Source organism: Styela clava, chromosome 3 (assembly GCF_964204865.1).
Source record: "Styela clava chromosome 3, kaStyClav1.hap1.2, whole genome shotgun sequence".
Taxonomy (NCBI): Eukaryota; Metazoa; Chordata; class Ascidiacea; order Stolidobranchia; family Styelidae; genus Styela; species Styela clava.
In genome coordinates, this window is record NC_135252.1 from 16,016,973 (window position 1) to 16,043,214 (window position 26,242).

A 26,242-nucleotide genomic window follows, 5' to 3' on the forward strand; every position below is an offset into this window, starting at 1 on the left:
CTAAATTTGATTTGCATGGAACAAAATAAAATCATTTTCCTTCGAATGCATAGCACAACAACCGGACAAAGTTTAACGTTGTGATATTGTGGTTGTTGATATATTTGATATCGGTATTCTAACTGGCATATTGATATATTAACATTTCTTGAATGTTAAAGGTTATTTATTTGGAGGTGGATAACTCACCGCACCGATATATCGGCGAGTATGAATATTTATTGTTGCTTTTATCGGATACACTCCGTGTTTCCCCAAATGTCTACCACTATAGCAGATTACAAAGCGCGTTTGGGCTGAGTTTGCTGGCCGTATGGTTCGTCGATACCGGTACCGTACTATACAAGTACGGAATCTGTAACAGTAAAAGTATAGTTCAATAGAACAGCGAAAACAAAAAAATAAAACATAAACATGAAAAAATAAATAAAACAGTAAAACACATCCTGAAAACTAGGCAATGTTCAACGATATGCAGATATCTGGATGCTGGGATACCGGTATGCTAGAATTTGAATTGATAGACTATTTCAGTCCTGCAGTCTGTCAGTACCGGTACCGTATTTTTCAATTTTTATATTTACAGATTTAATGCCTAGTACCAGTACCTCTACTGTAGTGATAAAAATGAAAGCGGTTATTTACATTTGATGGCAATCACTATAAATATAATGTAAACTTACTGCAGTACTGACTCACCGGGTAGACTATGTCTGTACTGCTGTATGCTGGTACCGCAGTACCCCATGTTGAATTTCGTTTGTTACATGCTAAGTGTGAATTTTACAGAATTCTGGAATTATAATAGTCTACCATACAGCCTTATCCCAGTATCCAGTTGCCATACTCCGAGTCCAGGAGTCTCCGACTGTCTGAAATCCCATAAAAAATTATACACATATACAAAAAAGAATGGGTCTCTTGTAGTTTCATACCACAATAACTTCAAGTGGCCTTGGCACAACAATTTTTTCTATGTTATTTTTAACCCCCACCTGACCTGACTCTCGTTTTCTCATCGTAACCATCCCGATATTTTAGAGCTCACTGGGGTTAGTGAATTCGTTATCGTCGGCGCAGATGCCATTCCACATTTCTATAGATTCAGATACAGCTATACTTTTGGGCAAGCTATATGACATATGCAAAAAATGGTTATGCCAAGCCAACTAGAAGAACTTGTGGTGCCAAACCACACTAGATCCAAAAGTATCAGCTCGAACTAATCAAGACTTTTTGTGTTTGGTACCTATATCTGTATATTGTCTGACAATATTTATTTAACTCGAGAGAGAGAGAGTATGAGTTAATAAGATCGTAATGTGTCTGTGTGTGGTGCTATGACAAACTAAAAGCCTAATATATACTTGAAATATGGCACAGCTATGACATACACAAATGAGAATAATTTGTTTATATACTCTTGAATGATATATTCAATGTAACAAATGACGGTATAGCTCATCATGCTAAAGCATTAGGAATACGCCTGCCACCGCACCTCTGATTACTCTGCATGGGTTCGCAGGTTCGAATCCCATGCAGGGATGGTTATGTGCAAGAGGCTCGCTGGACTCCTCGCCGTTGGGTGGGGGGTGGTTCACATAACTGTGGGTATACTTTGGCAAGCTCTATGACGTTGTTGTGACAAAATTTTTGGATGGCGTAGTCAGGGTGAGGACCGTACTGAACCGTTGTAATCAAAATCTTGTGGTTTGTTTACAAATTTAATTTTAGTGCATGTTTGAATAAGCTATGCAAATTCTATTTTTCCACGCAATATACTCTGATACTAATGTTCATTCAATCGTTTGAGCTTTTACAGACACTATATAATCTAATGCAATAGACTTCTTTTTTAAATTCTTCTTTTCTGTACTGAATAAAGACATACAGGTTTGTATATTTAGCAAATTTTGAAGAAATGATTCTTAAATTAGTGTATATTCTTAAATATGTTATAAACTTGTTTCATTTGACAGGATATTGAAGATGGCGGACAGAGACAATGGTGATGAAATTGGATGTAAGTCCCATATTTGAAATGCATTTATTTATAGAAATTTCTGTCTTTGTCTTTATTTCTAGAATCCTGTTTTGTGTATTTCAAATAGCTTTGAGTCTAACAACAGCTGCTTTTCACAGGCATATTTGCCACAACACATAATTCTGAACATCAATTTGATTTTATGATAGTATTGAAATTATTTTTTGTTTTGTTAAAGGCCCACGTTGTGGATTCATAACAGTTTTGTAAAAATAAATAAATGACGGAATAGTATTGAAATTTTCAGTTATTTGATATAGCCGTCCAAGGCTTTACTTGCCTGTTTCATGCAGATGTGGCTGTGATACCCATTTATATGTCTGCATATTTTTCTGCTTTTGTAAACTTAATCTCTTTGTCCTAATAGCTTTACCTCATTTAATTTGCCTTTTTCTTTTGTCAAGTTTATTTCTTCTTCAAAATTCCTGTGTCTATAAACATACTGTGAAACACCTGAATATTTAATAGGTTTTAATTTGAGTGCCTGCTGGTATGGCTGCTACAGGTTAATGCATTATTTAAAGAAGTTCATTGGTGTCGGCCATTTTGGTTCCTGGTACATATACCAGCTGAGGCAATTATATGATATCAATGAAAGGATAAAAGCCTGTGAAATGTGCAAACTGTACCACATCATATATTAAAATTGGCGCATTAGAATTTATGATGATTCTTTTTGTCAGAAGTCAGTACTTATGCGATGATACAGAAAATATACTAGCTCTGCCGGCACAAATCTAAATGGGCTGTTTAATAGAGAAATAAGTGTTAAGCTTGTCCAATCTTCTTTTTCATTTAGTAGGTACAACGTACTAGGAAACAAAAGCAGATTAGATTAAAATATGCAAGAAAGAAAGCTGTCTTTTGTGTCCTGTCCACGTTTGCTTTTGATAGAGATCTAGTAAAAAATGACAGACAGTAGTTTTTATTTTGTTGCAGATTTTCTGTGACTAGACTAAGATGAAAGTTTCTATTTCGTTTACCATTTTTTTCAACAAGAAATAAAAATGCCAGAGCAACTTCAATGAAAAAGTTTCATTTTTAACAATGTTACACTTTTGTTTCATAATTAGCCAAACGACCATTAGATGGAGGTGGAGATTATGTTGGTGCAAAAAGAGCGAGACAATCCAGGCGATATTCTGAAGGCGGTGGAAGAGTTGAACTTCGACTTCTTATTCCTATTTCCGTTAGTATATTATGTCGCTTAAGGAAAATAAATTCTTGGAAACTACTTTCTTACAATATGCTATAATATGTTCATATATCAGAAAATTTTGTGGGATACTATATCTTGTGTTTATTCTGATAAAAAATTAAAAATTAAAAAAAGATAGAATGCTATGAGTTTGTTTAATTGTAAATTTGGAATTGTGAATTTTTTTCATTTCATTTTTTTTTGTGCCATTGGGATATGACATATGATATTGATGCTCTTATATTGGATAAATAAAATATAATTTTTTGAAAACATAAGGTATTAATTGAATTCTTTTTTTTTCATAATTTCAGGCTGCAGGTGCTATCATTGGAAAGGGAGGTTCAAATATTCGAGAAATGAGAGAGCAGGTATAAAAGCTAACAACCAGTTTGTTGTATTGTTTAAAGATCGTAAAACATGTGTTATGTGTATAATTCATGGTAGTAATATTTACTTATTCTCTTTGAATATTGAATTGTACCCATATCTTAAATTGTTCAGAACCGTTATCAGTCATATTATGATTGAGTTATACTGGCCATGCTTGATTCATACATGGCCTGTACTGGGAAAGAACAATTTTCGACTTCCTAACCCATCCGTCCCCATTTCCTAAGCCTGTCTTAATTCCTCAGCTTCCTTCCCTTCATTATAGTCTTTGTACTATAATAGTGCTACAGTGAAAATTATTTTCTAAATCATATCAAATTTTTTATTTGGGGATGTCCATTTAATGAAAGTTTGAGAAATTTGTACAAATTTCTCTCAGTGCTTGGCGTAAATATCAAGTATTATGTAGTGATTCTTGATTCATATGGATAAAGTAGACCAGGTAATCGTAGTTATTTGTTACGGACATCCCCAAGTGCTATTATTGTACTTATGAATATAACATTAATACTTTTCTTTCCAACTCATGATTATTCCTGTGATTTTTTTTACATCATGATGCCCTGTCCACAATTGACCAATTGACACGATGTTGCGACCTCCGGATGTCCCTGTCCCGCCAATTCAACTGCCCAACTGGATTCTCCCTCCCAGTATAATGCAAGCGTCCAAATCCCCGACAGTCGTGGGGTAGAGCGGTATGTAACCCTAATCCTCTATGCCAATCTCGTTTAAATATTTTATTTCTTAATAATGTTCATTTGTGTGGTATTCTAACATTCTTTTTTTTATATATTGTAAAGAGTTGTCAATACATCTGCTTTTGATATTGGTGATTTGAGTAGACTGTGTGGAAGAATTGCAGAATGTGTACACAGTGAGGTATGTATCAATATTTGTGAACAAAGTAGTTTTTATTTTTCAATTAAAAATTGAATGCTGAGTATTAATATTTTCAATAATATTTGGATTAAAATTTGAATCTTGTTTGATTTGATTGATTGTCTTTCAAAAGGGCAAAATAGTTGCAACCAGTCACTAACAGAAAAAACAAAGATAAATTTCGAAAGGACCACAATCTTTCTGTTTATACATTTAGGAAGGAAGCAATATTTTTTTAAATTTTGAATAATTTCTGGATCTTTTTGAAAAAATAGATTTAGGGTATTTTGGATTTGAGAATACTACTTCTTATGGGCTTATATAAATAATGAGGAATTGTCATTCCTAAAACTTTTTTCTCAGCTCTGCTGAAATGTGTTGAAATGATGAAGATCTTGAAATAAATCTTATCTTAAGTCACTAAATTTTGATAAATTGATATTTAATATTTCAAAAGTTGTTGACTTTTGATTTGGATTATCATAATGACATGATCCTATATTATTGTTCGTTATATCAGATGCTATTTCAGTTTGATTTAAAAAAACAATTCATGTTTTTATATTCAGCGTCCCCATTCAAAATCACAGGAAGTAAGAATGTTGGTTCATAAGTCACAGGCCGGTACGATTATTGGAACAAAAGGTTTAAAAATCAAAGAACTCAGAGAGGTAGATGCACATTATGCATGTAAAATTTTTTTGTACAAAGCATAATATGCCAAAATAATGGAGTCTGAGTATAAGGAATGTCGACAATGAGCCAAATATTCGAATCGATTGGATATTATTATTTTGCTTTTTTAAGTTCTAATATGGAATAGATTCATTTGAAAAATTATTGTTTGGATCACTTGAAGTCTCACAATATTACCATAAAACCTTCATTCAATTTTTGAAAACTGCTAATATATAAAACCAATCAAATCATTGTACCGGTATATCTTTTTTGCATTTCAAAATTCAAACTTGTTGAATCTTCCGTAACTGAACATATCCATAAGTATTGCTTTAGAATGTAATTGGAATAGTAGGTTATTTGGTTTTTGCCATCTTAATTATGGAAAAATAACTGTTTTATTACCCATTTTCTATTACAGACCACAGGTGCTTCAATCAAGGTATTTCAGGATTGTTGTCCTAACTCGACAGATCGAATTTGTCAAATTCGAGGTGCAAATGACCTCATCATTAACAGCGTTAGAATCATCTTGCAAATGCTGGAAGATGTAAGTCAGTTGAATGTTCTTAAGTAATCTAGAGAGAAATTAAGTAATTTATATAATGTATGCTTTCAATATTATCATAGGTCATTGGATAAGAGTGGATCATACTAAATGTTATAAATGAACCTCTCCAATTACATTTGTCGATATTCTAAGTTATTGAATAAGTCACTTATTTTCTTACAGAGAATATTCTGTAGATGTTAAGCATTTCCATGCTAATAATAATCAGCATCTGAGGAAACCTTAAAAATTGATAAAAAAGTGAATATGTTAAAAATACGCAGAACCTTTTGATGCATTCTAATAACAGAGGTTTCCAAAATTTCAAGGTCATAATGCATTAAAAAGAAAATTCATTTAATTCACATAAAATTTAAAGGGAATGTTGTATAGTATATGCATATTTAATCAATATGATACCTGAGCTACCCAATTTGCTATTCCAATGAATATTATGCTTCCATGTGGCATTACATTAGACCAGCCCAACATCTTTTTGTCAAAGCCAGAGTCACTGCGCAGCTGCAGACACCGATACTTACAGTTAAATTGCCACTGTGGCCACTCAACTACATTTCTAAGTTTAATTTAAAACTTTTCGATGGTCAGATGGCGGATTTCAGTGTAAGTCTTGTAGGCTTCAGGTACTGCAGTTCGTCACTGGACTTCTGTTTGAGCATTGCTCTCTTGTTAATTAACGTAAAAATGAATCTATGTCAAGGCTCCGCCCAAAGGAATGGTACAGAGATATGATCCAAACTGTCTGATGATGGGTGGAATGGAAGACATGTACGAATATGGTGGATTTAGTGGTGAACATGATGATTTTGGCGGAGGTGGTCGAGGCATGGGTGGGGGCAGAGGTGGTTTCGGTGGAGGCAGAGGTGGATTCCGCGATCGTAGGGGAGGAGGTGGAGGAGGAGGTGAGATTAATTATTTTTAGATTTATATGTTTGCGGTATTTGTAGTTAATATTGAACACAAAGTAGACTTATCATTACTAAATTGTTGTTGATTTTGAGTTAACAAAGAACTCATGGACCATTAAATTTCTAGTTTTCAAGATGGAAGAAGTTAGCTAGCTAGCTATTACTTATATTTTCTCTGATCCTTGTGTGCCTCGATATCTGACCCTATATTATTCTGGTTTCTATAAATCACATACACAACTTTATACCAAATTTGCTACAATTATTTTGAAAATTGAATTTGACTGGAAATTTGCTGTTATGGCAGTAGCAATATTGATCATTTGGCCTTCATGACCAATTATTTGAGCAATGTCGTTTACTATTTGTTTCATCATATTCTAAGGTTTTATGAATCAAGGTGGAAGAGGGAGAGGAAGAGGTGGTCGTGGAGGCAATTTTGGAGGGTAAGTAGAAAATACTTATACCCAGTGTATATTGATCCCTGCAAGATGAAAACTAGATAGCGATTGGGGGGGGGGGGGGGGGGGGCGCTGACTTATCGATCTTCCGCATGTTTAATATTTTACTCAACCAGCCCCACAAAGTCGAAGCAGCATGTAACCAAAATACCTGAACGCCTCAACTTGCAGACAGGTCATTATTACGCACACAATCGTTCACAAAAATTTCTGATCCGCATAGGTAAAAAAATCTTAAAAAAAATAAAAAATAAAAGAGCGACGCAAGAAACTGCGGTTTCGATTCCTTTTCTCTGTATCTATCCTTCTGCGACGCAAAGCCTAGACCAGTCATATTAGCAAAACGAGCTAGCAAAATTATGTTGCAAAATACCTGATATAAATATTACAAAAACGTGTCTCACTCAATTGGTTTAAAGTTGTTGTGACAATAAATTTAAATAGCAGTTTCTTCAGAAGTTTGCGTTTTAACGCACTATTTCTGCAGGAGTACCTAATAATACCGAAAGATCACTAGCAAATATAAACAATTTTTGTGCTTGCAACTACTTGAAAGTCGAGATTAAATAAAAGTGCGGCCCGCGGCTTCCCCCAGGTTGCACACCCCTGGTCTAACAGACAGACAGCCAAATACCTTTCAACATATCTAAGATCGATAAGTAATAAATATCCAAACTGTTATAGAGAATAGTAATTACAACTTGTTGAGAGTTTTCAGCCTTATGCATATTAATTTTAGTGTTTACCCGAGAATATGCTTCTGTAGAGTAATTCAAGTAGTAGATTCCAGATTAAATTGTCCTGCATTAGTATGTTTTGTAGTTATTTCGGGTTCTATTGAGCCCGCAAGTTGCCAGTTTTGCAACTAAAATTGAAATTGAGAAGTGAAGGATGTATAAGTAAGTTATGCATTTCAGACTGTGTCTATGCTTCATTTTTGAGTAAAATAAGATGGTATATTCATGAGAAGAAGATAATAATTTGGTGGTAATTTGCCCAAGGCCAATACTAGGATAATTTCATACTAAATTAGATTTTAACCTCAGTTATGAGGCTTTTTCTCATTGATTCTTTATATATTGTCATATTTTCCACACTCGTTCAGAAATTATCAGTATATCTACAGTAGCTGCGTAAATCCGCTTTCGGACACATACATCTACCAGCTCATACTTCTTTGAAGTAAAATATTATATTATATATAGATGCTCCTTGCGTAATTTTGTCTGAACAATTTGAAAGCCCCAGATGGGCATAATCGTTCATTCATGTTGTTCGCTTAGTCGATCTGAACATAGCAATTGCGCATAGTTCATATTTGATGTAAGCAAATTTGTTGAATGGATCGTTTTATCTAATTATGAGTTGTATTCACTTGAACTGACTCAACTGAATTCTTTTATCCGTTATTCGCTTTATTTTTCTTCAAAATTGAAATGCTGTATCAATAGAGTGATTATCCTGAGAGGCATTCGTTTGAATTATTTAGTCCTTATACGTCGTACCTTTGTCTAAGTTATGTAATATTCATGAATATACCTGAGTAGAGTTCCTACAAAAATTATCTCAACTACTTTTATGTTTCTATTTCTATGGAACACTTTTCTCAACCTTTTTCTTTGTTTACACTCTATTCAATAATTCACGGGCTACAGAGCAGATGGATTGCCTAACAAAGAGAAAGGGATTTTATTTCTTTATTGAGATGGCTTCCCGAATTTCGAAACTTATTACCATATTGAAGCAAGCTATTTCTTTCCTGGGGTTCTTTCAGCTGGGCAGTGTAGGGAAGTGTTGAGTGCTGCATGTATACGAAACTCATATTGGGTGTATGTTTCATATCATAATAGCTGAAATATAATATCAGTTATGTCTAAAGATGGTGTAGCAAGTTTATGATTACTCTTTAAGTTTTGATGTGAAGACGACTTGTGAGTTTGTACAATGATATATTAATGTAGTAGTAAGATCAGGTTTACTTGCAACAGATACTGTGCTCTTACTTCCACAGGTAATGGAGTGAAATTTTGTATTACAATTTCAGAGTACATTTTTCAAATTTAAAGTATCAAAATGTGTTTGTAATTGATTATCGAATTATATTCAACAACATGATTTCAACAACATTCCAGTAAATAGGGTTATTTCAATTTTTTATGCCAATTTGCAGAGAATATACAAAAGATTGACGTTTACTAGGAAGGGGATGTTTTTGTGATGGTATAATTTTTTTTTATAATATTTAACATTTCTGATGCTTTTTTTCAGTGGTGGATATGGAGGTGGACCAAGGGGCGGTGGTGGTGGCGGTGGTGGAAATTTTTATGGTAATCAAGGTGGTAACGATTTTGGACGTGACAATTTTGGAGGCGGTGGAGGTGGCTACAGTGGAAACTTTGGTGGGAATAGTGGTGGAAGAGGGGTACGTTATTAATAAGCATGCATGTGACATATTAGACAATGTTTCACCGAAAATTGGCACACTCTTATTGCTGCTGAAAACAGGTCAAGTGGAAGACATTTTAAAAATAAATAAATGTGATAATTTATTTGATAACAATATTTCTATTCCTGGTTAATTTATTTGTCTTTTCAGAATTTTGGAGGAGGCGGCGGCGGAGCTGGTGGACCTGAACAAACCACAAAGGTAGGATTTCAGTTTAATTTCTAAATACCAGCTTAATATAGGTGTGATATTGAAATTCATTTTTTTATATTGAAGGTTACCATTCCCACGAATTTGGCAGGTGCTATCATAGGGAAAGGAGGTCAAAGAATTCGTCAAATAAGACAGGTATGCTTGGCAGCATTTGATGTATTCTGAATCTATGTTGTAATCATCTGCATTCATGTCTTTTATTCACTGTAATATAAATCTTTGATATTTTCAGGACTGTGGTGCTCAGATCAAAATCGATGAACCACTGCCAGGATCAAATGACAGAATTATCACCATTATTGGGTCACAAGAACAGATTCAGAATGCACAGTACTTACTTCAGAGAAGGTGCTTGTATTGACTATTCTATTTACTTTCTTCTATGAGTTATTCATGAGAGTTGCGTTGCCGTCGCACCGCAAAAGATAAGCTGTTTAGAGTGAATCGCAGAGGCGTATGAAAGTGGCATTACATTTTCAATGAGCTGCATTTTATTTATTGGAAGACTAGTGATTTTGTTGTTTATATGAGAAATGACAGCAAATCTTAGTCTCTCAAAAGATAAATCTGCCCTGACAACATTGTAACCGGAGTTTCGAAATGGTTTACAATAATCAAATAAGTTTCTTATAGATGTAATAATTTGGTAAATAAGATTGGATGCTTGACACCTAGAAAAATGTCAAATTTTTCATGTTTACTGTGAATACCATCATTTTAATTATTTACCTCAAACCCAATTTTTTGTTTGTTGACAGTGTTAAGATGTATTCGAATGATAGAGACAAGTACTAGTATGGAAATGCCAATCTGCAGAAGGTTTTCTGTGTAGGTCTGGACATTCCTGTTATTGTAACATTCTCTTTTTCAACTTGGCGACGTCAGCAAGATTATCCATGCGTCATTTTGCTTCAATGTGGACGATTTTTTTTGTAACATAATGAAGAGCGAACCAATCAAGTCTTCGCCTGCCTTTTCACTTGTATTGCTTGTGTTAATGTTCTTAGTGTCGTATAATGATTGTACATTGAATAATTAATAAAATCATTTGAACAGTACAGTCCTATATGATCTATACACTGTTTTCCTCGAGTTTGTCTGTGGTAAGAATGCTCATGTGTGCTGGAGAAGATGGAGAAAACGCATCGCCATGATGTACATACAATAATACTAACGCTTTTTCTACAAATAGATCTGGTGTGTTTACAACATATTTGAATTTTTAATTAAATCAAAATACAATATACATTGCTCGCAAATTGCAAATAGAAACGATTTGGTATAAGATGAGATAACAAGGCAGTTGAAAAAGTGATTCACTCAAATAAAATTGGGCAGGGAACACTTTCATAATACAAATGACAAAGCGTTGATTCTGGGGGTGCGGTCCATTATTTCCCAACGATTTCCACAAACACTGTTAAGGATGTTTATAGTCTTACCAGCGACCACCAGGCCACTGTTTGTTTTTGTCAGTTAAGGGTATATATACAACACTCATTAAGTTCTTATGCGTAACAGATTTGTCAGCATTTTTGTCCCACTGTTGGAAAACTTGAGTCTCGCCAGCAGGTCCAACAGGCAAAATCAATCTCCCTCCCGGTTTGAGTTGATCAAGCAATGCTTGCGGTACTTGCGCAGCTGCAGCACCCACATGAATCGCATCATAAAGTTCATATTTTTTATTATCTGGGTCATATCCCAATCTACCATCTCCCTTTTTTAAAATTACCCGCCCAGAAGTGAGCAATGTTTCATCATCTTTTTTAACGTTTTCAACTGATATATTTACAAGTTCAGGAATATGTTCGATTCCAACAGCCACACCATTTTCACCCATCATTCGTGACATGCAAGCAGTGAGATATCCAGTTCCTGAACCAACATCTAGCGCACTGGCATTATTAGAACTCGTTAGCTGAGAATGCAGGACCTCCAACGCATAAGCGTGCATGTGAGGTGCACTGATAGTCGCCTGATATCCAATTCCTTGAGGAGAATCAACGTAAGATTGCTGCTGACAATAATGCTTACGATCGGTCGCCTTCATGGCCTCGAATACAGCATCAGATTTTATGATGTTGTTTTTTCTAAGATTATTCACTAATTCTAGATTATTTCTTCCGTGCGAACGCCACGCCATATCAGATAAACAGCAAGACACAAGGAAAAATGCCCAAAAGGCATACACCCATGCAAGATGGTTTACAAGCTTTGCTCCGCGCAGCTGCATTTCAATAACAAAATGAATTTACACTCGAGGGCGCTGTAACTGAACAAAATCATTAATTTATCCCAGTCAGAATTCTGTACGTCGCAGCAATGACATTAAACAATGTTGGTCGCAGTTATTGAAAGAAACAATTTTTTTGCGTCACATATTCATCATCCCCGGCCGTATTTCCAATCAAAATAGAATAATCAGTGGTGCTAGTGTATTCCTAACGCGAGAAACTCGGATTCAGATAATTTATTTTTGTCGTGCATGGAACATTGTAAACACAAATAATGTAGGATGGGATTTACATATTTATCCTGGGGGAGAGAAAAGCCGACAAGACGGCTTATTCATATGGCGAACCACGGCCTCTCGTCCGGTTACCATTCCATGTCGGGTACCAAATAAAAATTGATTGATGTCGGGTATGGGATTAGTTAAGTATAAGTATAAGTTTATTTCGACTCCATAATCAGCAAAACAATAAAATGAATGGTAAAAATAAATAAATAAAAACTGATTATGAAATCAGGAGAGCGAACAAAACCTTAGATAAGGTTTAAAACGTACAGAATGTATATAAGATGGGTTATAAGTTAGTTAGGCTACTTGTTTTCCGCAAGCATGGACTTGATGGTAGAGGAAGCCGTAACCGGCCAGCGGCGGCGAGGAGTCCAGCGATCCTCTCGCACATAACCATCCCGCATAGGATTCGAACCTGCGAACCCACGCAGAGTAATTAGAGGTGCGGTGGCGAGCGTATTCCCAACGCTTAGTACGATGAGCCACGCCGCCGCGCCAAGTCACAAACAAAAAACAGGGCCAAACTGGGATGTGCGCGTACCACGTGACAAGTCAACACTTCCTGATTTTTCTAGCTCCAACTTTAGTCAGAGTCGGACGTCCCAATTGCCGAGAGAATCCACAACTCTTCTCGGTATAATTAATAATTATCCGTGGACCTAGTCTGCAAAATGCTTTTCAGTTGTCTATCTTGACCTTTCATTTCAAGATATTCGACGGTTCCTGGTTCATATTGCTTTTATAAGACGTAACAATTAAAATGAGGACAAAATATTATGATTGCCAAAAACAATTCACCACAGACACTTTTTTGCTTCTCAAGAACAATTAAGTTAACAACTTCACAGCTTTGCCTTGGTTACGTGAGTTTTTTGTCGGGTCGGCGGCATTGAACAAGCGTTAACACAACTGCATAGTGTAAATAAAAATGCCAGATTCGGGCTATAATCAGATAAGTAAAAGACACAGTTAAATGGTCCATATTACTATAAATATTTGGCTGCTTTAAATGATTATGAATCGCAGGCGACGCCTGGAAAGATATACGATATGTAAGCCCTAGTTTTTCAGGCGTGAGAAAGAAATTATAATTTCACATTTTCTTTTAAAATTCAATTTTTCATTTTCTTTCTTTAGTAATCGTAAACAAAAAAGGAATTGCCGTATTGAATCGTAGTAGTATATATTTACGATTGAATTGAACCACATTCTGAAACAGGCACAATCATTTGAATTCAAAATCATCATAGACTACTTGTCAAACCGTAAATATAGGTCAAACGTTTGTCAATATGCAGATGTTGGTGGGCTCCGGAATCAAAAAGGCCGGGAAAAAATAGTGCAGCGCGTCGCGTACCAACTGACCATAGATATTTACGAAGGGAGGCTAATTGCGGAAATAGATAGACTAGCTTGAGGCTGTGAGGTATTGTATTTACAGACCCTTCATGCAATTTCATCAGGTTCTTCTCAATGGCAAATTTTGAGATTGGCCCCTGATGCAATGATAGTATCTGGTCATATGCCGCATCGCTTGGAATTAGAAACAGAAAAAAAGCAACGAATTCGGGGTCTAGTGTAGTTCGTACCTTAAGTACGTACTGGTACTTCTAGCGGGCATAGCACAACAGAGAGAGGGAGAGAGATTTATTTATTTGTCAACCAAAAAAATTGCAGTCATCAATACAGTAAAAAAGTAGTAACAATAAAATTGTTTTGGTATGGACAGGAAGGAGCGATACGACCACGCGGTCATCGAGGTCAACTCCCACCTATTTCGCTTGTGTGAATAAGATTCAAATTTTAAGATGACTTAATGAAAAAGTTAGACCAGTAATATTTTTACAAACTTTAGGAACAAAAAATAATATAAATGTAAACAGATTATACCTAATAATGAATTGGGACTCAAAATAAACACGATATAACCTGAACGGGTAAGAATAATAAGGTGAAAAATCAACAACATTAAAGTCAACATGAGATATAGTTGGAAACTTAGTTGCACTAATAATATCAGTCGGCTTTAAACTATAATAAATAATTCTTTATGTAAACATTTTAAATATATCTATAAAGAAAAAAATATATATACAGCGGATCAAGCGCTTCAAACAACATGGCGAAAAATTGAAACCAAGCTAAGAAGTTATTGAAACTTGGTAATATAACAAACTTCTTTATCATTGAAATTAAAATAAAAAAATACTTACTTAAAAATACTTAATACTTAAAAATAAAATAAAATAAATACTTTTCACAAAATTTATATTCAATCAAAAAGACATGAGGGATCAGGGTAAGGGGCATTTTGGACTTTAATTCTTATCCTTATTAGCATTGTAAAATGTTTGAAGATTCCACCAGAATATCAAAAACAGGATAGGATTTACATATCTATCCCAACAATTTTTGCATATGTCAATCCTAACCTCCACCTGACTGCGTCATTCAAAAATTTCATCACTACGACGTCACAGTGACGTAATAGAGCCCTTAAAACTATACGAACTGTCATCCAAGGCGCGCAGACGATCATCCGAAATCGAGCAAGCTATTTCTCTCCTTTTCTCGTCGCAACAACCCTGATAATATGAGAGAGATCGCTGCCGTTGGTGAATTTGAACTGTGACATCCAAATGACGTAATTTTTTGGTGACGTAGTCAGGTGGGGGTTAGGATTAACATATGCCAAAATTGTCAAGCCAGGCCATCTAGAAGTGCATGTGGTACTAAACTATACCAGACCCAAAATTACGTCATTTCGATGTCACAGTGGTGTAATAAGGCCCACCGAAGTATGCGGATAGTCGTCCAAAACGCGCAGACAATCATCCGAAATCGAGCAAGCATTTTCTCTCGTTTTCTCGTCACGACGATCACGATAGGAAAGAGATCGGCGGCGCAAATGTCATTTCGGGCGATCGTAATTATACTTTGGCAATTCCTATGACGTGATGGTGACGTCGTAGTGACGTAATTTTTAGATGGCATAGTCAGGTGGGGGTTAGGATTGACATATGCAAAATTCGTTATGCTACGCCCCCCTGAAGTACCAGTGGTACTAAATATACTAGACCCCGAAACTACAGGCTGACAGGAGACACTGAATTTGAAGGTACACGCCGCACATACTTCTAGTTGGCCTGGCTCAACAATTTTTGCATACTGGCATAGGGATGTCATTCCTAACCCCCACATGACTACGTCATCCAAAATTTACATCACTGCAAAGTGGCAGTGACATAATACGACCCTTCAAAGTTTGGAAGTATACGGTACGGATGGTCGCGCAGACAATCATCCGAAATCGAGCAAGCTATTTCTCTCGTTTTCTTGTCGAAACGATACCGATAAGAGAGAGATCGCTGACGTTAGTGAGTTCATTATAGTTGACACAGATATTATTTCGGATGATCGTAGCTATAGTTCAGCAAGCTCTATGACACGATTGTGATGTCGCAGTGATGTAATTTTTGGGTTCGTACTCAGGTGGGGGTTAGGAATATTATATTAATAAAATCGTTATGCTATGTCAACTAGAAGTACTTCCTGGCGGTACGGAGACCCTTTCATTGTTATTTGTCTTATCACAGTGAAACAAAACTTCTTATTAGTAAGTTCAGATTCAGTTGATTAATTTAGTGTTTGATTTTTAATTAGGTACCCTAATACAGGTTAAATATAGATTTAGTTTAAATTATGTTATTGGATTTCAGTCACATTTCTCATTTAAAATAGAAGAGGATTTCGGGTCTAGTGTAGTTTTGTACCTCAAGTACTTCTAGTGGGCGCAGCATAGCGATTTTTCATATGTCAATCCTAACCCCCACCCGACTACGTCATCAAAAATGATGTCGCTACGACATCATAGTACAGTATGGCATAGAGATCAAGAGACATTGTCTCGTTTCAGAGAATCCCATTTTGCCGATGAACAAACACCCTTCATTTGGGGAACGTCTGGACATTGTTGTCCCTCAATATCGGTAAAAATACAGAAAAATGAGGTTGTGCAAAAAAGTACAAAGATTCGCAATCTAAAAATGTTATCATTGAATACCTCAGGAAAAATAATCTGGGGAGTGTTGGCTGACACTGGCTTGGAGTGTTTGTTTTATTAAACCAAATGATGGGACACTATTTGAATTTGGATAGTGTGCTCTAGTGCAGTGACGTAATAAGGCCCTGCAAACTATACGAACCGTCATCCAAGACGTGCAGACGGTCACCTGAAATTGAACAAGCTATTTCTCGTCGCAACGATCCTGATATGAGAATTCATGTGCAACATTTTTTGTTTTATTTCAGAATTTTGCTAATTTCATGAGCTCATAATCATAAAGTTCTATTTCACCTACGATCAAAAAGAAAAAAAATTTACTGATAAATCAAGTTGAATTATTATGTTGGAACGATGTAATCACTTTTTTCTTTTATAAGCTGTGTTGATGGTAAGTATCTTGTTTGTTTACTCATGTGTATTGTTATCCATGTACTAAGGTAGGGGGAAACACAATGTACATTAAATAACCCAAAAAGTGTTAAATCCAGGTCTGGAATCCTTTTTAAATTAACTATATTAAATATTTTGAATTCCTGATTTTGAAGAATCATTTAGAATAGTTTCATTTGAAAATTGTCATTTTCAGCAGCTGAAGTCCATAATAGACCAAAAATTTCATTTACCGTAGTTTCTGAAAAGTGTAAATAAAAGGAAGCCGACCAAATGCCTGTTTATCTAAAATTTCAGATTCTAACTCATTGCACGTATATTGACTTTCTTTGTTAAACATGAGCATATCTTTAATATTGTCGTAGAATGAATTCAGAATAGCCTAGTCTTGTATACAGTTTTTGCCTTGTTTGGTGCTGGAGTCTATTTTTTAATCAGACTGCATATCCAATTACATTTTGAAATACAGCGCATGTCATACAATGGATCGAATTAAACTAAAAATTCTGTTTTGAGCATCATAGTTTTTCAGCACTTTTCTACACTCATGCTATCTCAATGAAAATTTATTTTATTGGAATTTCAGAGTGTTGTATATTCTATGTCATATATACAGTGATTTTTAAAATTGTTCATGTTGACGTTTTAGAATCGAAATGTCTGCTGCTGAAGATGTTCCTCAATCTTCTGTTGATGAAGATTCAAGAAGCAGAAGTTCAACATCACGGCCTGGGAAGGAGAAAAAGAGAAGGTGATTCAAATTTTTTCTCCCATTTTCTGTAAAGTTGTACTTTTAATATTAAAACCCAAAAAATCTGTCATCGTGTGTTGTGGTGTTTGAAACTGCAAGCATGTAACGCAAATGGAAAAGACTTTTTGTGTTTCTTAAAATTGCTTCGGCATATGTCTGAAAATTATTCCAATCACCAATGTTTATTCCATTTGTTTATCTTAGATATTTTGATATTCTTGTAATGCAATTCCATTCTAAATTCCAGACGTCGCAGTCGAAGTAAACAAAAAGAGGCAACTGCTTCAGAAAGTCAGTTTTTTGAACAAGATTATCCTGCTGACGACGATGATAATTCTTGTTCTTCCACTCCAAAATATGAAAGATCAGAGGAACCAATTTTTCCGTCGTAAGTCTTTAATTTTATGCCTAATCAACTATCTGTAGATACGGAATTTTGAATATATTCAAATTTGGTTCTTGTTTAATTTACAAACATCAATGCATTTGGAAATGCAGAAAATTCGAGATAAACAAAGACTTGATTAGTTATATATTTTTATATTTTCTATAAGAAATTAAATGAAGGTAATTTTGATATACTGATAGACCTCAAAATGCTAATTATTCAAACGTAATTATTCAAAATTTTCCCGAAATCAAATTGAATTGATTTTCATTCAATAGATTTGAATATTCAATTCATTTTGGACATGGTGCATAAAGTGCATGAATTTTTGTTCATTCGAAATTGTTGGCAAAGTCATTATATACAAAATGTTCGTATAAAATTTATTTTAGATTGCAAAGGCAATTAATTAATACTACATATAGTTTGTTGGTCCCTACATGTGTATTAAATGAAGTAAACAAACCCTCAAATAAACACTGATTGAAATATCGAAAATTGAAATTGTTTTGGGACTCTATAAATATGAATACACTGTATATCCATAATTATATATCTAAACAGTTTTGATCTGATTTGACCAATTGTAATGCAGTTGACTGCTGAATTGTGTGACACTTGAGACCTAGCAGTGACAGGGAATTTATTCAATAACATTTAGGCAAATTTAATTACCGTACCTGCCATGTGATAATGTTGGTTTTTATATGTTTCAGTGGCGGATTCACATGTGCTCTGTGTTATTGCGGAGAAAAGAGTTTGCTCGGACAAGGTGATTTGACTCGATACAGCCCGACAGCTGGTTTCAATCCATTTAAAAAACCACCTCTGAGAGCAAGAGGCAGTCGAGAGATACTTTATGGATCATCACCAGGTTCTAATGGTTCTCAAGACAGTTATAACACTGGAGAAAAAGTTACAAAAACGGCTGCTGTTCAACGAAGAGGCAGCAAACAAATGTAATTTTTGTTAAGCTTTTTTTCAATTAATAGAATCAGAACTGGTTCACCTTTTAGATGAGAGGGGTTTAAATTATTAAAATAGTTAGAAGAAAAACTTGGGTTCAAATCCCATGTCCACCACCTCACCAAGAGTGTTATACATGGAGTAGGCAATGTTAAACTGGAAAGATTTCAAACTGCAGTTGGTGCTTGTGCAGAGACTTATTCATAGTGAAAGGCGTATAAATGAGTCTTATAAAAAATCCTATTTTCAAGTAATTTCGTCGGTTTCAAATGCTTTAGATTTTTTGTCAGCCAATTAGTAAATATATAATTTCTTAGCTTGCCAATTTTTCAACTAAGCTTAGAAAAAAAATTGGAACCATTTTTATTAATAATCATCTCTGTGAGGGGAAATAGCACCAAAAAGTTATGCAACTAGTTATCAGTGATGTCCACAATATCTGAAATTTGTATATTCGTGCTTTCTTTGCCTGAAATTATTTAAATTTTGAATATGATTCCTGAATTTGGAAAAAATTGGGATATTTATATCAAATAGCATAAAATTATGCCTATTGTCTATTTTGTGGAACGAAATTCTGTTTTTGTTTATTGCTATAAATCGTTGTTTGTTTTCCTTTTTTTAAATATTCAACAGGAGAGATACAGTGAAACCCACTATTAAACCCGAGGACAAATATATTGATGAATTATCAACTGTGGGTTGCTCTGAAATGCTGGATGTTTCTCTTGTTTTTGAACCTGCAGGTAATATTATCTTTCAGATTGAAGTTCTATTCTACTAAATTTTTACTTATATTATTCACTTTACTTTTAATGCCAAAATGGGATAATATGGCCAAACGAATTACTATAACGAATTACTCGTATTATTTTCTGAAATAGTATTTTTTGAATATGGAATATTGAATACATTTTGTATTGGGTTATTTTCCTTGAACAGATGATTTTATGATTGGATCATCTTTGTATGAATTTAATTTGGCGATGCAGAATTATTGAGAAAAATATGCATTTTAATGCAATATATTCTCTGCGAGACATAGATCAAATGCCCAAATTTTTTCAAATTATTTTCAATATTAGCAACTTACTATTTTGAATACAACCAATTTCAAATGTATTCAAATATTCGATTCATTGTCACAGGTTTTTCAATATTCATACTTTTGCCATGATTTGTTATGATATTGAAGGTTATACTAATTTCATTCCTGTCACAATTCCGTTCTGAATATATCTACCAGGCTATATTTAATTACCTATGCATGTTTTCAATTTAAGATTCTTCAGCTCATCTTGCGGAGATAACTGAAATTTTTAGCTGAAAACATTATTTCTATTATTATCATTATCTTAGAAATCAAGATAATTAATATGTTTATTTTACTTGGTAATTTTCAGGTCATGTTACTGCTCATCACTGCTGTGCTGCTTGGTCAGAAGGTGTCACTCAGAATGAGAGTTATAACTTACTCTGTGTGGATAAGGTAATAAATACTGGTATTTTCGTGAGAAGTGTCATTTTTTTAGGCTACTCGGTGGGAAAATAGTCAGAAACTCATTTATGTTATTATTATCCATTCCTGTTATAGACTGCCTTAATTTTCCTACTGAATCAACATTTCTTTCTGCTGTACCATATTTTCAAGTTCAGATATGTAAATTCAGATATGTTTATTTCTCTTTCTCATATATAGCATCATATGAGGAAATATACATAAATTATAAATTTTTTTTTGTTTTTTCAAGCTGTTCATAATATGAACTACATTTGTGTAAATATTGTTGGTTGTTAGTACCATAAGTAAACCTATGTAGGATATTTTAATTATTAAACAGAAAACGACTGTTTATAGTTTTTTATATCATATTTGTCTTCTGTTATAGGCAGTGCATTCAGGAATGTCCCAGCGATGCCATTCCTGTTCGAGATATGGGGCCACAATTAAATGCAGGGCTCCTAAATGTGAGAGACTTTTTCACTATCCTTGTGCAGCAGGCAGTGGATGTTATCAGGTAATGAAAGGTGTTTTATTAAGGACATTTGAATTCCAGTATGCTTGAGTTAGAGACAACTATATAAATTGTCTGAAAATGGAATCTGCGATACAGTAAATTGTAACGGTACAGCTTTTTTACGTAGAGATGTGCAGTTGTATTGACTGTCATATAGTAGACCCTTCAAAGCATACAAAAAAAGAATAAATTGGAAAGCGAAAAATAGGATAAGATAAATTAACAAAAAATTACAATACACAAAACAAACACACATGATGGAAATAAAAATTTTCATATGGACTATCATATGGAAATTCCTACTTTGAGTATCTTGAGATGTTCAGTTAGATTATTGCTCACAATGTCTCAAAAGTTAAATTAATTCGGTATTTTTTTTTCTTTTTCCTTTAGGATATCAAATCAATGTCATTGTTATGCACTGATCATCTTGAGCTTGCACCAACCATTGCAGATCCAGATGAATTAAATTGTGCAGTTTGTGATGACCCTGGTATGCAGGATGCTTTTTATGTTATTTCAGATGAAGTATAAGTTATTATGAAATTCTTTTTGTATAAATGTATAAATAATTTAATTACGGTATGTCCCAATTTTTTTGGAAATGGCTCGATAATGAACCCATTTTTCAGTACTGTAAATATTGAAAAACAAATTTTTATCATAAATATAGAAATACCATGTTTTGTGCCTTGCAGGTTGTTTATGTTTTTTCTCTACTATTTCAAGGTCAAATCTCTGATCTGTTGTTTTGCACATCATGCGGTCATCATTATCATGGTGATTGTTTGGATCCGCACGTTGACGTCAATCCGGTTGTTCGAGCTGGTTGGCAATGTCCTGAGTGCAAGATATGTCAGACATGCAGGCAACCTGGTGATGACAATAAAATGCTTGTATGTGATGTATGTGATAAGGGATATCATACTTTCTGTCTACGGCCAGCCATGTCATTTATACCAAAAAATGGATGGTGTTGTAAGGTAATATTCAATTTCAAATCATTTTATTATTGAAATGCAACAGGATTTAATAGGAAAATGGAACGATCTTGGTATCATCATTGGCGAATCGTAGAAAATGTGCTAGGAAGTAGGAACAGGCTTGCCACTGTACTTCCGATAAAATTGGTGGTTCACGATTTCATATCCTGTTTGGGATATTGTGTGCAGTTGCTGATCAGTTACAGCTTCCTCCACCATAGAAAACTCTGAATCGGAAATAAATCTTGGTCAACTATTTTTGATATGGACTGATAACCTAACGAAAAGCCATGTTTTTCCTACGCAAAATCCTCATCTGATTTACTTTCCCATGGGATAAATATGAAAATTCTATCTTTGTTTCTATCCATTTTAAAAAATCTTCAAAGCTTGTGATCAATTTTTCAGAACTGTAGGCGATGTACGGACTGTGGATCAAGGACTCCAGGAAATGGGCCAAGTTCAAGATGGCATATCAACTATCAGGTAATTTTTGATATTCAAATGACCATTCTATATTGTGTGTCATATTTAAAGATGTCAACGACAAATTATGCAAAAGTACTATGTACCAAGTGCACTAAGCATCTATTTCTCGGATTTGTCTAAAAGATAGCTTGACAAGATGCTAGCCTATGTTATTTGAAACACCACCGAAAGATTTTGAGAAAGGCTATTGACTTTAAGATTAGGAGTGGTTACTATTTGTTGAGCAAAGGACTGGGTTGATCTTTTTCTAAAGATTTATGTGTAGTTGTAGACCAGATGGATTTTTTTTTGTATGACAACTGATTGGTGCCGGAGGATGTTGTCCTTCTTCTGATGCTTTGAATTTGTGGAGTTTGATATTATGTACTTGGCGTTTCTAAAGAACTAGATGTTTGTAAAGATTAAATATCAAGTCAATGAATTATGACATTTCGAACCTTTCTTCTTCTTCAACATCAACGGATCTTCTACCGAGGCCCTCCTCATTCGATAAGATGCATCTGCATCAGGTTGTCATTATCTCAATCACTACCTTGAACAAATTTCTCTTATTATATTTGCCAAAGTACATCTTCTCTATCTTAAATATGCGATTGCTGATGGGATATCCCCCGATCATAATTCCACTGTTCCGCTAGAATTCATAAATAGATGTTATGACCTTTTCTCAGTTATTTCTTTTTCTGTCAGATAATCTACTGTCTGTTTACTTCCTTCAAATATTGAATATTTACCGTTTTTAGCCAGGATTGAACAAAATAATAATTTTCAGATAAAACATCTAAATTATTACTGGTTCCAAGAATATAAATTATTGAATATAATTGATTAATTTTGAATCAATTTGAATATATGATTAGTTTTGATTTCAAACTGTTTTTCAGTCAGAACAAATTTGTAAATTGGAATTTGAAATTGTTTCCCTCACATTGCAGGTATGTGATAAGTGTTATCAACTTCGCAACAAAGGATCATCTTGTCCTGTTTGTGGTCGAGCATATCGGAATATTCCTGGTGGAAGAATGGAGATGACTCATTGTACTGGATGTAAAAAATGGGTGAGTTTGTCTGTCTCAAATCATCATTTATTTTACTTACTTTACTATCTTTAGGACGATGAGAAATTAAGGATACACTTGTTTTAGTTGAATCTCAGCATACCGGTATACCAGAGAAATTTTATAATCCAACATTTACAATTGGCGTAGTAAATATTAAACAGACTGTCAGAATGTCATACATTGTCATCTCATAAACTATTTTGTCTATCCAAAGATTTTTTTATAAAATTCGCACAAATCAAAGTTATGCACACTTATTCAGAAGGCAACGAGACGTTTTTCAAGAAATTTTATGGATATCAGCGATCACTGATATTCCAAGAGTTACGGAAAATGTTTAGACTTATGTTGGTAGATTTAAAGTAAATTTCCTGACCATTTTTTTGTAGTATTGTGACTAAAAATGTATATTGATTATGTTGGCATTGCAAGTTAAATATTCAACGATTCAAACCCTAAGCTAAAACAGTAGCATTGACTTGTACAGAATCTTGTTTAGAATGAAGATGTGGAAAAATGCCTTGTAATAAAGGGTAAAGAGCAAGTCAAGCTAAAGTCAAATTCTACTATTTTTTTTTTAGGTGCACTGGGGTTGTGAAGATCCATCACAGTTAGAATCTTGTCAAAAGCCAGCTGAAGATTACAAATGTCCAAGATGTCGTAACCCATCGTCTGTACCATTGTCACAAACTTCTAGTCCTTCTTCTCAACCTGTCCCACCAGAAATGTCTTCTCAAGGACTTGTAACAGATCCACACACAGCGGAAATTGCACCGCAAGATCTCATAGAGGGAACTACCACAAGCAAGACAGAAACACCAGAGGAAATGGAGGAAGATAAACACGAGGCAGAAGAACGAAAAGATGTGGCATCAGAAATGCCACCTATAACGATGCAATCTCCAACACCAACAGTCAGGAAAAGAGCTAGCACATCGTCAAGCATTGGTTCTGACAAAGGAACTTTTGCACTCAAAGGTAAATAAACTTTTTTTAGTGGGTTTCTCTGTCTTACCATTTTAGTCTGTTTTTGTGTCTCTCGTGTATCGTGTCTCTCCGCAATAGAATAACTTCGATTTTAGTCTTCCACAGGTCTGTGAGGTATGAAGCTCACTTTTTATTAGATATTTGTTTCGCCAGAGATGGTACAAATCTAGATCTCTTGCCTGACAGCATTTACTGGCATGTAATGGATTGATATAATTTTATGTAGTTTCAGTAACTTTCCTCAGTGATTCGTTTGTTTTTGTGTCAAATTCTTTGGAATAAACAAAATAAAAAAAATACTTAGAATTCACAACATGATTTTGTAATGTTCGCAGTTGATGAGACAATTCTGCCTGTATAATTTGGCATAAATTTGATTTCACAGGAAAAGTTGAAAATTTTGCTGAATTTACCCTTTTGAAGGGTACTTTTTTGAATATAATCTATTTTGAACCTTGAAACAGAATTTTTTTGACATTTATATGAGGCAGATCACACATTAACTAAATCTATTTAAAAAGAAAACGCCTCTTTATTTATTCCTACTTGTTTTACTCTCTTAACAGGTAGCAGTCTCGATCCAATGTTATGTGTTGGTGAAGATAGTGCTAGTGATGTGAACGATCCACATTCATTATCGAAATCAAATGTTGGATCTCCGCCAAGAAAAGTCCGACACTTAAGTAGTGATGATGCTATTTCTACGAGAGAAAAAACTGATCGTCATTCTTCAGCTGAAAGCAGTAATATGAGTTCACTATTCACTGATGAAAACGCCCAAGTAAGTTATAACAACCTCATTCATTTTGCTGTTAAAATTAATCTTTTGAAACAATGAATAAAGTTTTATAAGAGAAAACGGAAAAAATGAAAAAATAAAGTGGTTCACTATCCAAAACAAATTCGTTGACTTCTACACACTTCAATTAAACATACGGCAGTTTAGAATATAATTGATATTGTAGATATTATTTTAGAATGTATTTGAAATAATGGTTTATTGAGTTTTATTAGCCATCCCACTTCCTGTATTTGTAAAAGAGCTTGTCTTTTTCAAAATTATTTCAATGTTTTCTTTTCACATTTCATCAAATTTATGATTTTTAGGATGCAATGTCTCTATTTGGGGTCGAGTCCTTACCCCATTCTACATCTTTAAAATCTACACCTCCTCCTGTTATCTCTTCAACCAATGTGATGAATCCTGATGGCAAATCGTATAAAATACCTGACACCTTTGTTTCTCCTGGTCAACCTAAAGTATCGTTGTCACCATTGGGAAGCCCAGCTTCATATGGTTTGTATTTAACTTCCACTATACTTTTATTGGTTGTTTGTCCCTCATGGATAATGGTAAAATTTATGTTTGACTCTGAATCCAAAGTATTAGCCAATTAAAAATGATTCCGGCTTCCGACTCCTGTTTGACATTTTGACTCAAACTCCCAACTCTTGGTTAAAATTAAAGGAAATTTGAACTTGGACAAGTTTTTATCCTGTGATACTTACCATATATACAATTTCTATTGAGCGAACATTTCAATACCGAATAGAAAACGAGAATATCGGTCAGAGACCGAAGACTTATCGATCGAAAGTTAGGGGATCCCCCAAAACAGTGCCCTTACTCTATAGTGACACCTTGTGTCACATCACTAATTAATTAATAACTCGCTAATTATACGACATAATTCATCCAAAATCAATAGGCTTCTGGTACGACATATGATGAATGCACATGCAAAATCTGGAGCAGATTCAATCTCGCTTTCGTGAGATATCGCGTGCATCTAACAGACAAACAAACAGACAGACAAATACCTTC

The 26,242-nt window shown here is 34.5% G+C and overlaps 3 protein-coding genes across 5 annotated transcripts in view; 2 read left to right on the plus strand and 1 right to left on the minus strand.

The window, feature by feature from the left end:
- Positions 1–1,811: 1,811 nt before the first annotated feature.
- On the plus strand, positions 1,812–10,855 carry LOC120342592 (heterogeneous nuclear ribonucleoprotein K-like). The gene is made up of 15 exons (XM_039411497.2): positions 1,812–1,896; positions 1,983–2,026; positions 3,121–3,236; positions 3,560–3,616; positions 4,293–4,336; positions 4,442–4,520; positions 5,090–5,191; positions 5,620–5,748; positions 6,470–6,671; positions 7,063–7,123; positions 9,407–9,560; positions 9,735–9,785; positions 9,861–9,932; positions 10,030–10,145; positions 10,556–10,855. Exons 2-15 carry the CDS (start codon positions 1,993–1,995, stop codon positions 10,590–10,592), a joined length of 1,254 nt encoding a protein of 417 aa, XP_039267431.2. The 5' UTR covers positions 1,812–1,896; positions 1,983–1,992; the 3' UTR covers positions 10,593–10,855.
- Positions 10,856–11,202: 347 nt separating this feature from the next.
- Positions 11,203–12,040, minus strand: LOC120342593 (protein-L-isoaspartate(D-aspartate) O-methyltransferase-like). Its single transcript, XM_039411500.2, has one exon. It carries the CDS (start codon positions 12,028–12,030, stop codon positions 11,236–11,238), a length of 795 nt encoding a protein of 264 aa, XP_039267434.2. The 5' UTR covers positions 12,031–12,040; the 3' UTR covers positions 11,203–11,235.
- Positions 12,041–16,613: 4,573 nt separating this feature from the next.
- LOC120343569 (histone-lysine N-methyltransferase 2C-like) overlaps positions 16,614–26,242 on the plus strand; it is a 62,937-nt gene continuing 53,308 nt past the window's right edge. For all 3 annotated transcript variants that reach the window (XM_039412784.2, XM_078111206.1, XM_039412785.2), the window contains exons 1-14: positions 16,614–16,772; positions 17,424–17,525; positions 17,773–17,913; positions 18,630–18,872; positions 19,516–19,625; positions 20,283–20,368; positions 20,769–20,897; positions 21,291–21,390; positions 21,627–21,880; positions 22,289–22,366; positions 23,305–23,427; positions 24,012–24,408; positions 24,984–25,198; positions 25,525–25,714. In XM_039412784.2, coding sequence (XP_039268718.2) covers positions 17,431–17,525; positions 17,773–17,913; positions 18,630–18,872; positions 19,516–19,625; positions 20,283–20,368; positions 20,769–20,897; positions 21,291–21,390; positions 21,627–21,880; positions 22,289–22,366; positions 23,305–23,427; positions 24,012–24,408; positions 24,984–25,198; positions 25,525–25,714 — 2,161 coding nt within the window. In that variant the 5' untranslated portion in view covers positions 16,614–16,772; positions 17,424–17,430. The remainder of the gene's footprint in view (positions 16,773–17,423; positions 17,526–17,772; positions 17,914–18,629; positions 18,873–19,515; positions 19,626–20,282; positions 20,369–20,768; positions 20,898–21,290; positions 21,391–21,626; positions 21,881–22,288; positions 22,367–23,304; positions 23,428–24,011; positions 24,409–24,983; positions 25,199–25,524; positions 25,715–26,242) is intronic.

Coding starts and splice junctions, on each gene's coding strand:
- LOC120342592 (XM_039411497.2), top strand. CDS start 1,993: ATGGCGGACAGAGACAATGGTGATGAAATTGGAT. Junction 5,192..5,619: donor AAATCAAAGAACTCAGAGAG/GTAGATGCACAT, acceptor TTTCTATTACAG/ACCACAGGTGCTTCAATCAA. Junction 9,933..10,029: donor GAATTCGTCAAATAAGACAG/GTATGCTTGGCA, acceptor TGATATTTTCAG/GACTGTGGTGCTCAGATCAA.
- LOC120342593 (XM_039411500.2), bottom strand. CDS start 12,030: ATGCAGCTGCGCGGAGCAAAGCTTGTAAACCATCTTGCATGGGTGTAT.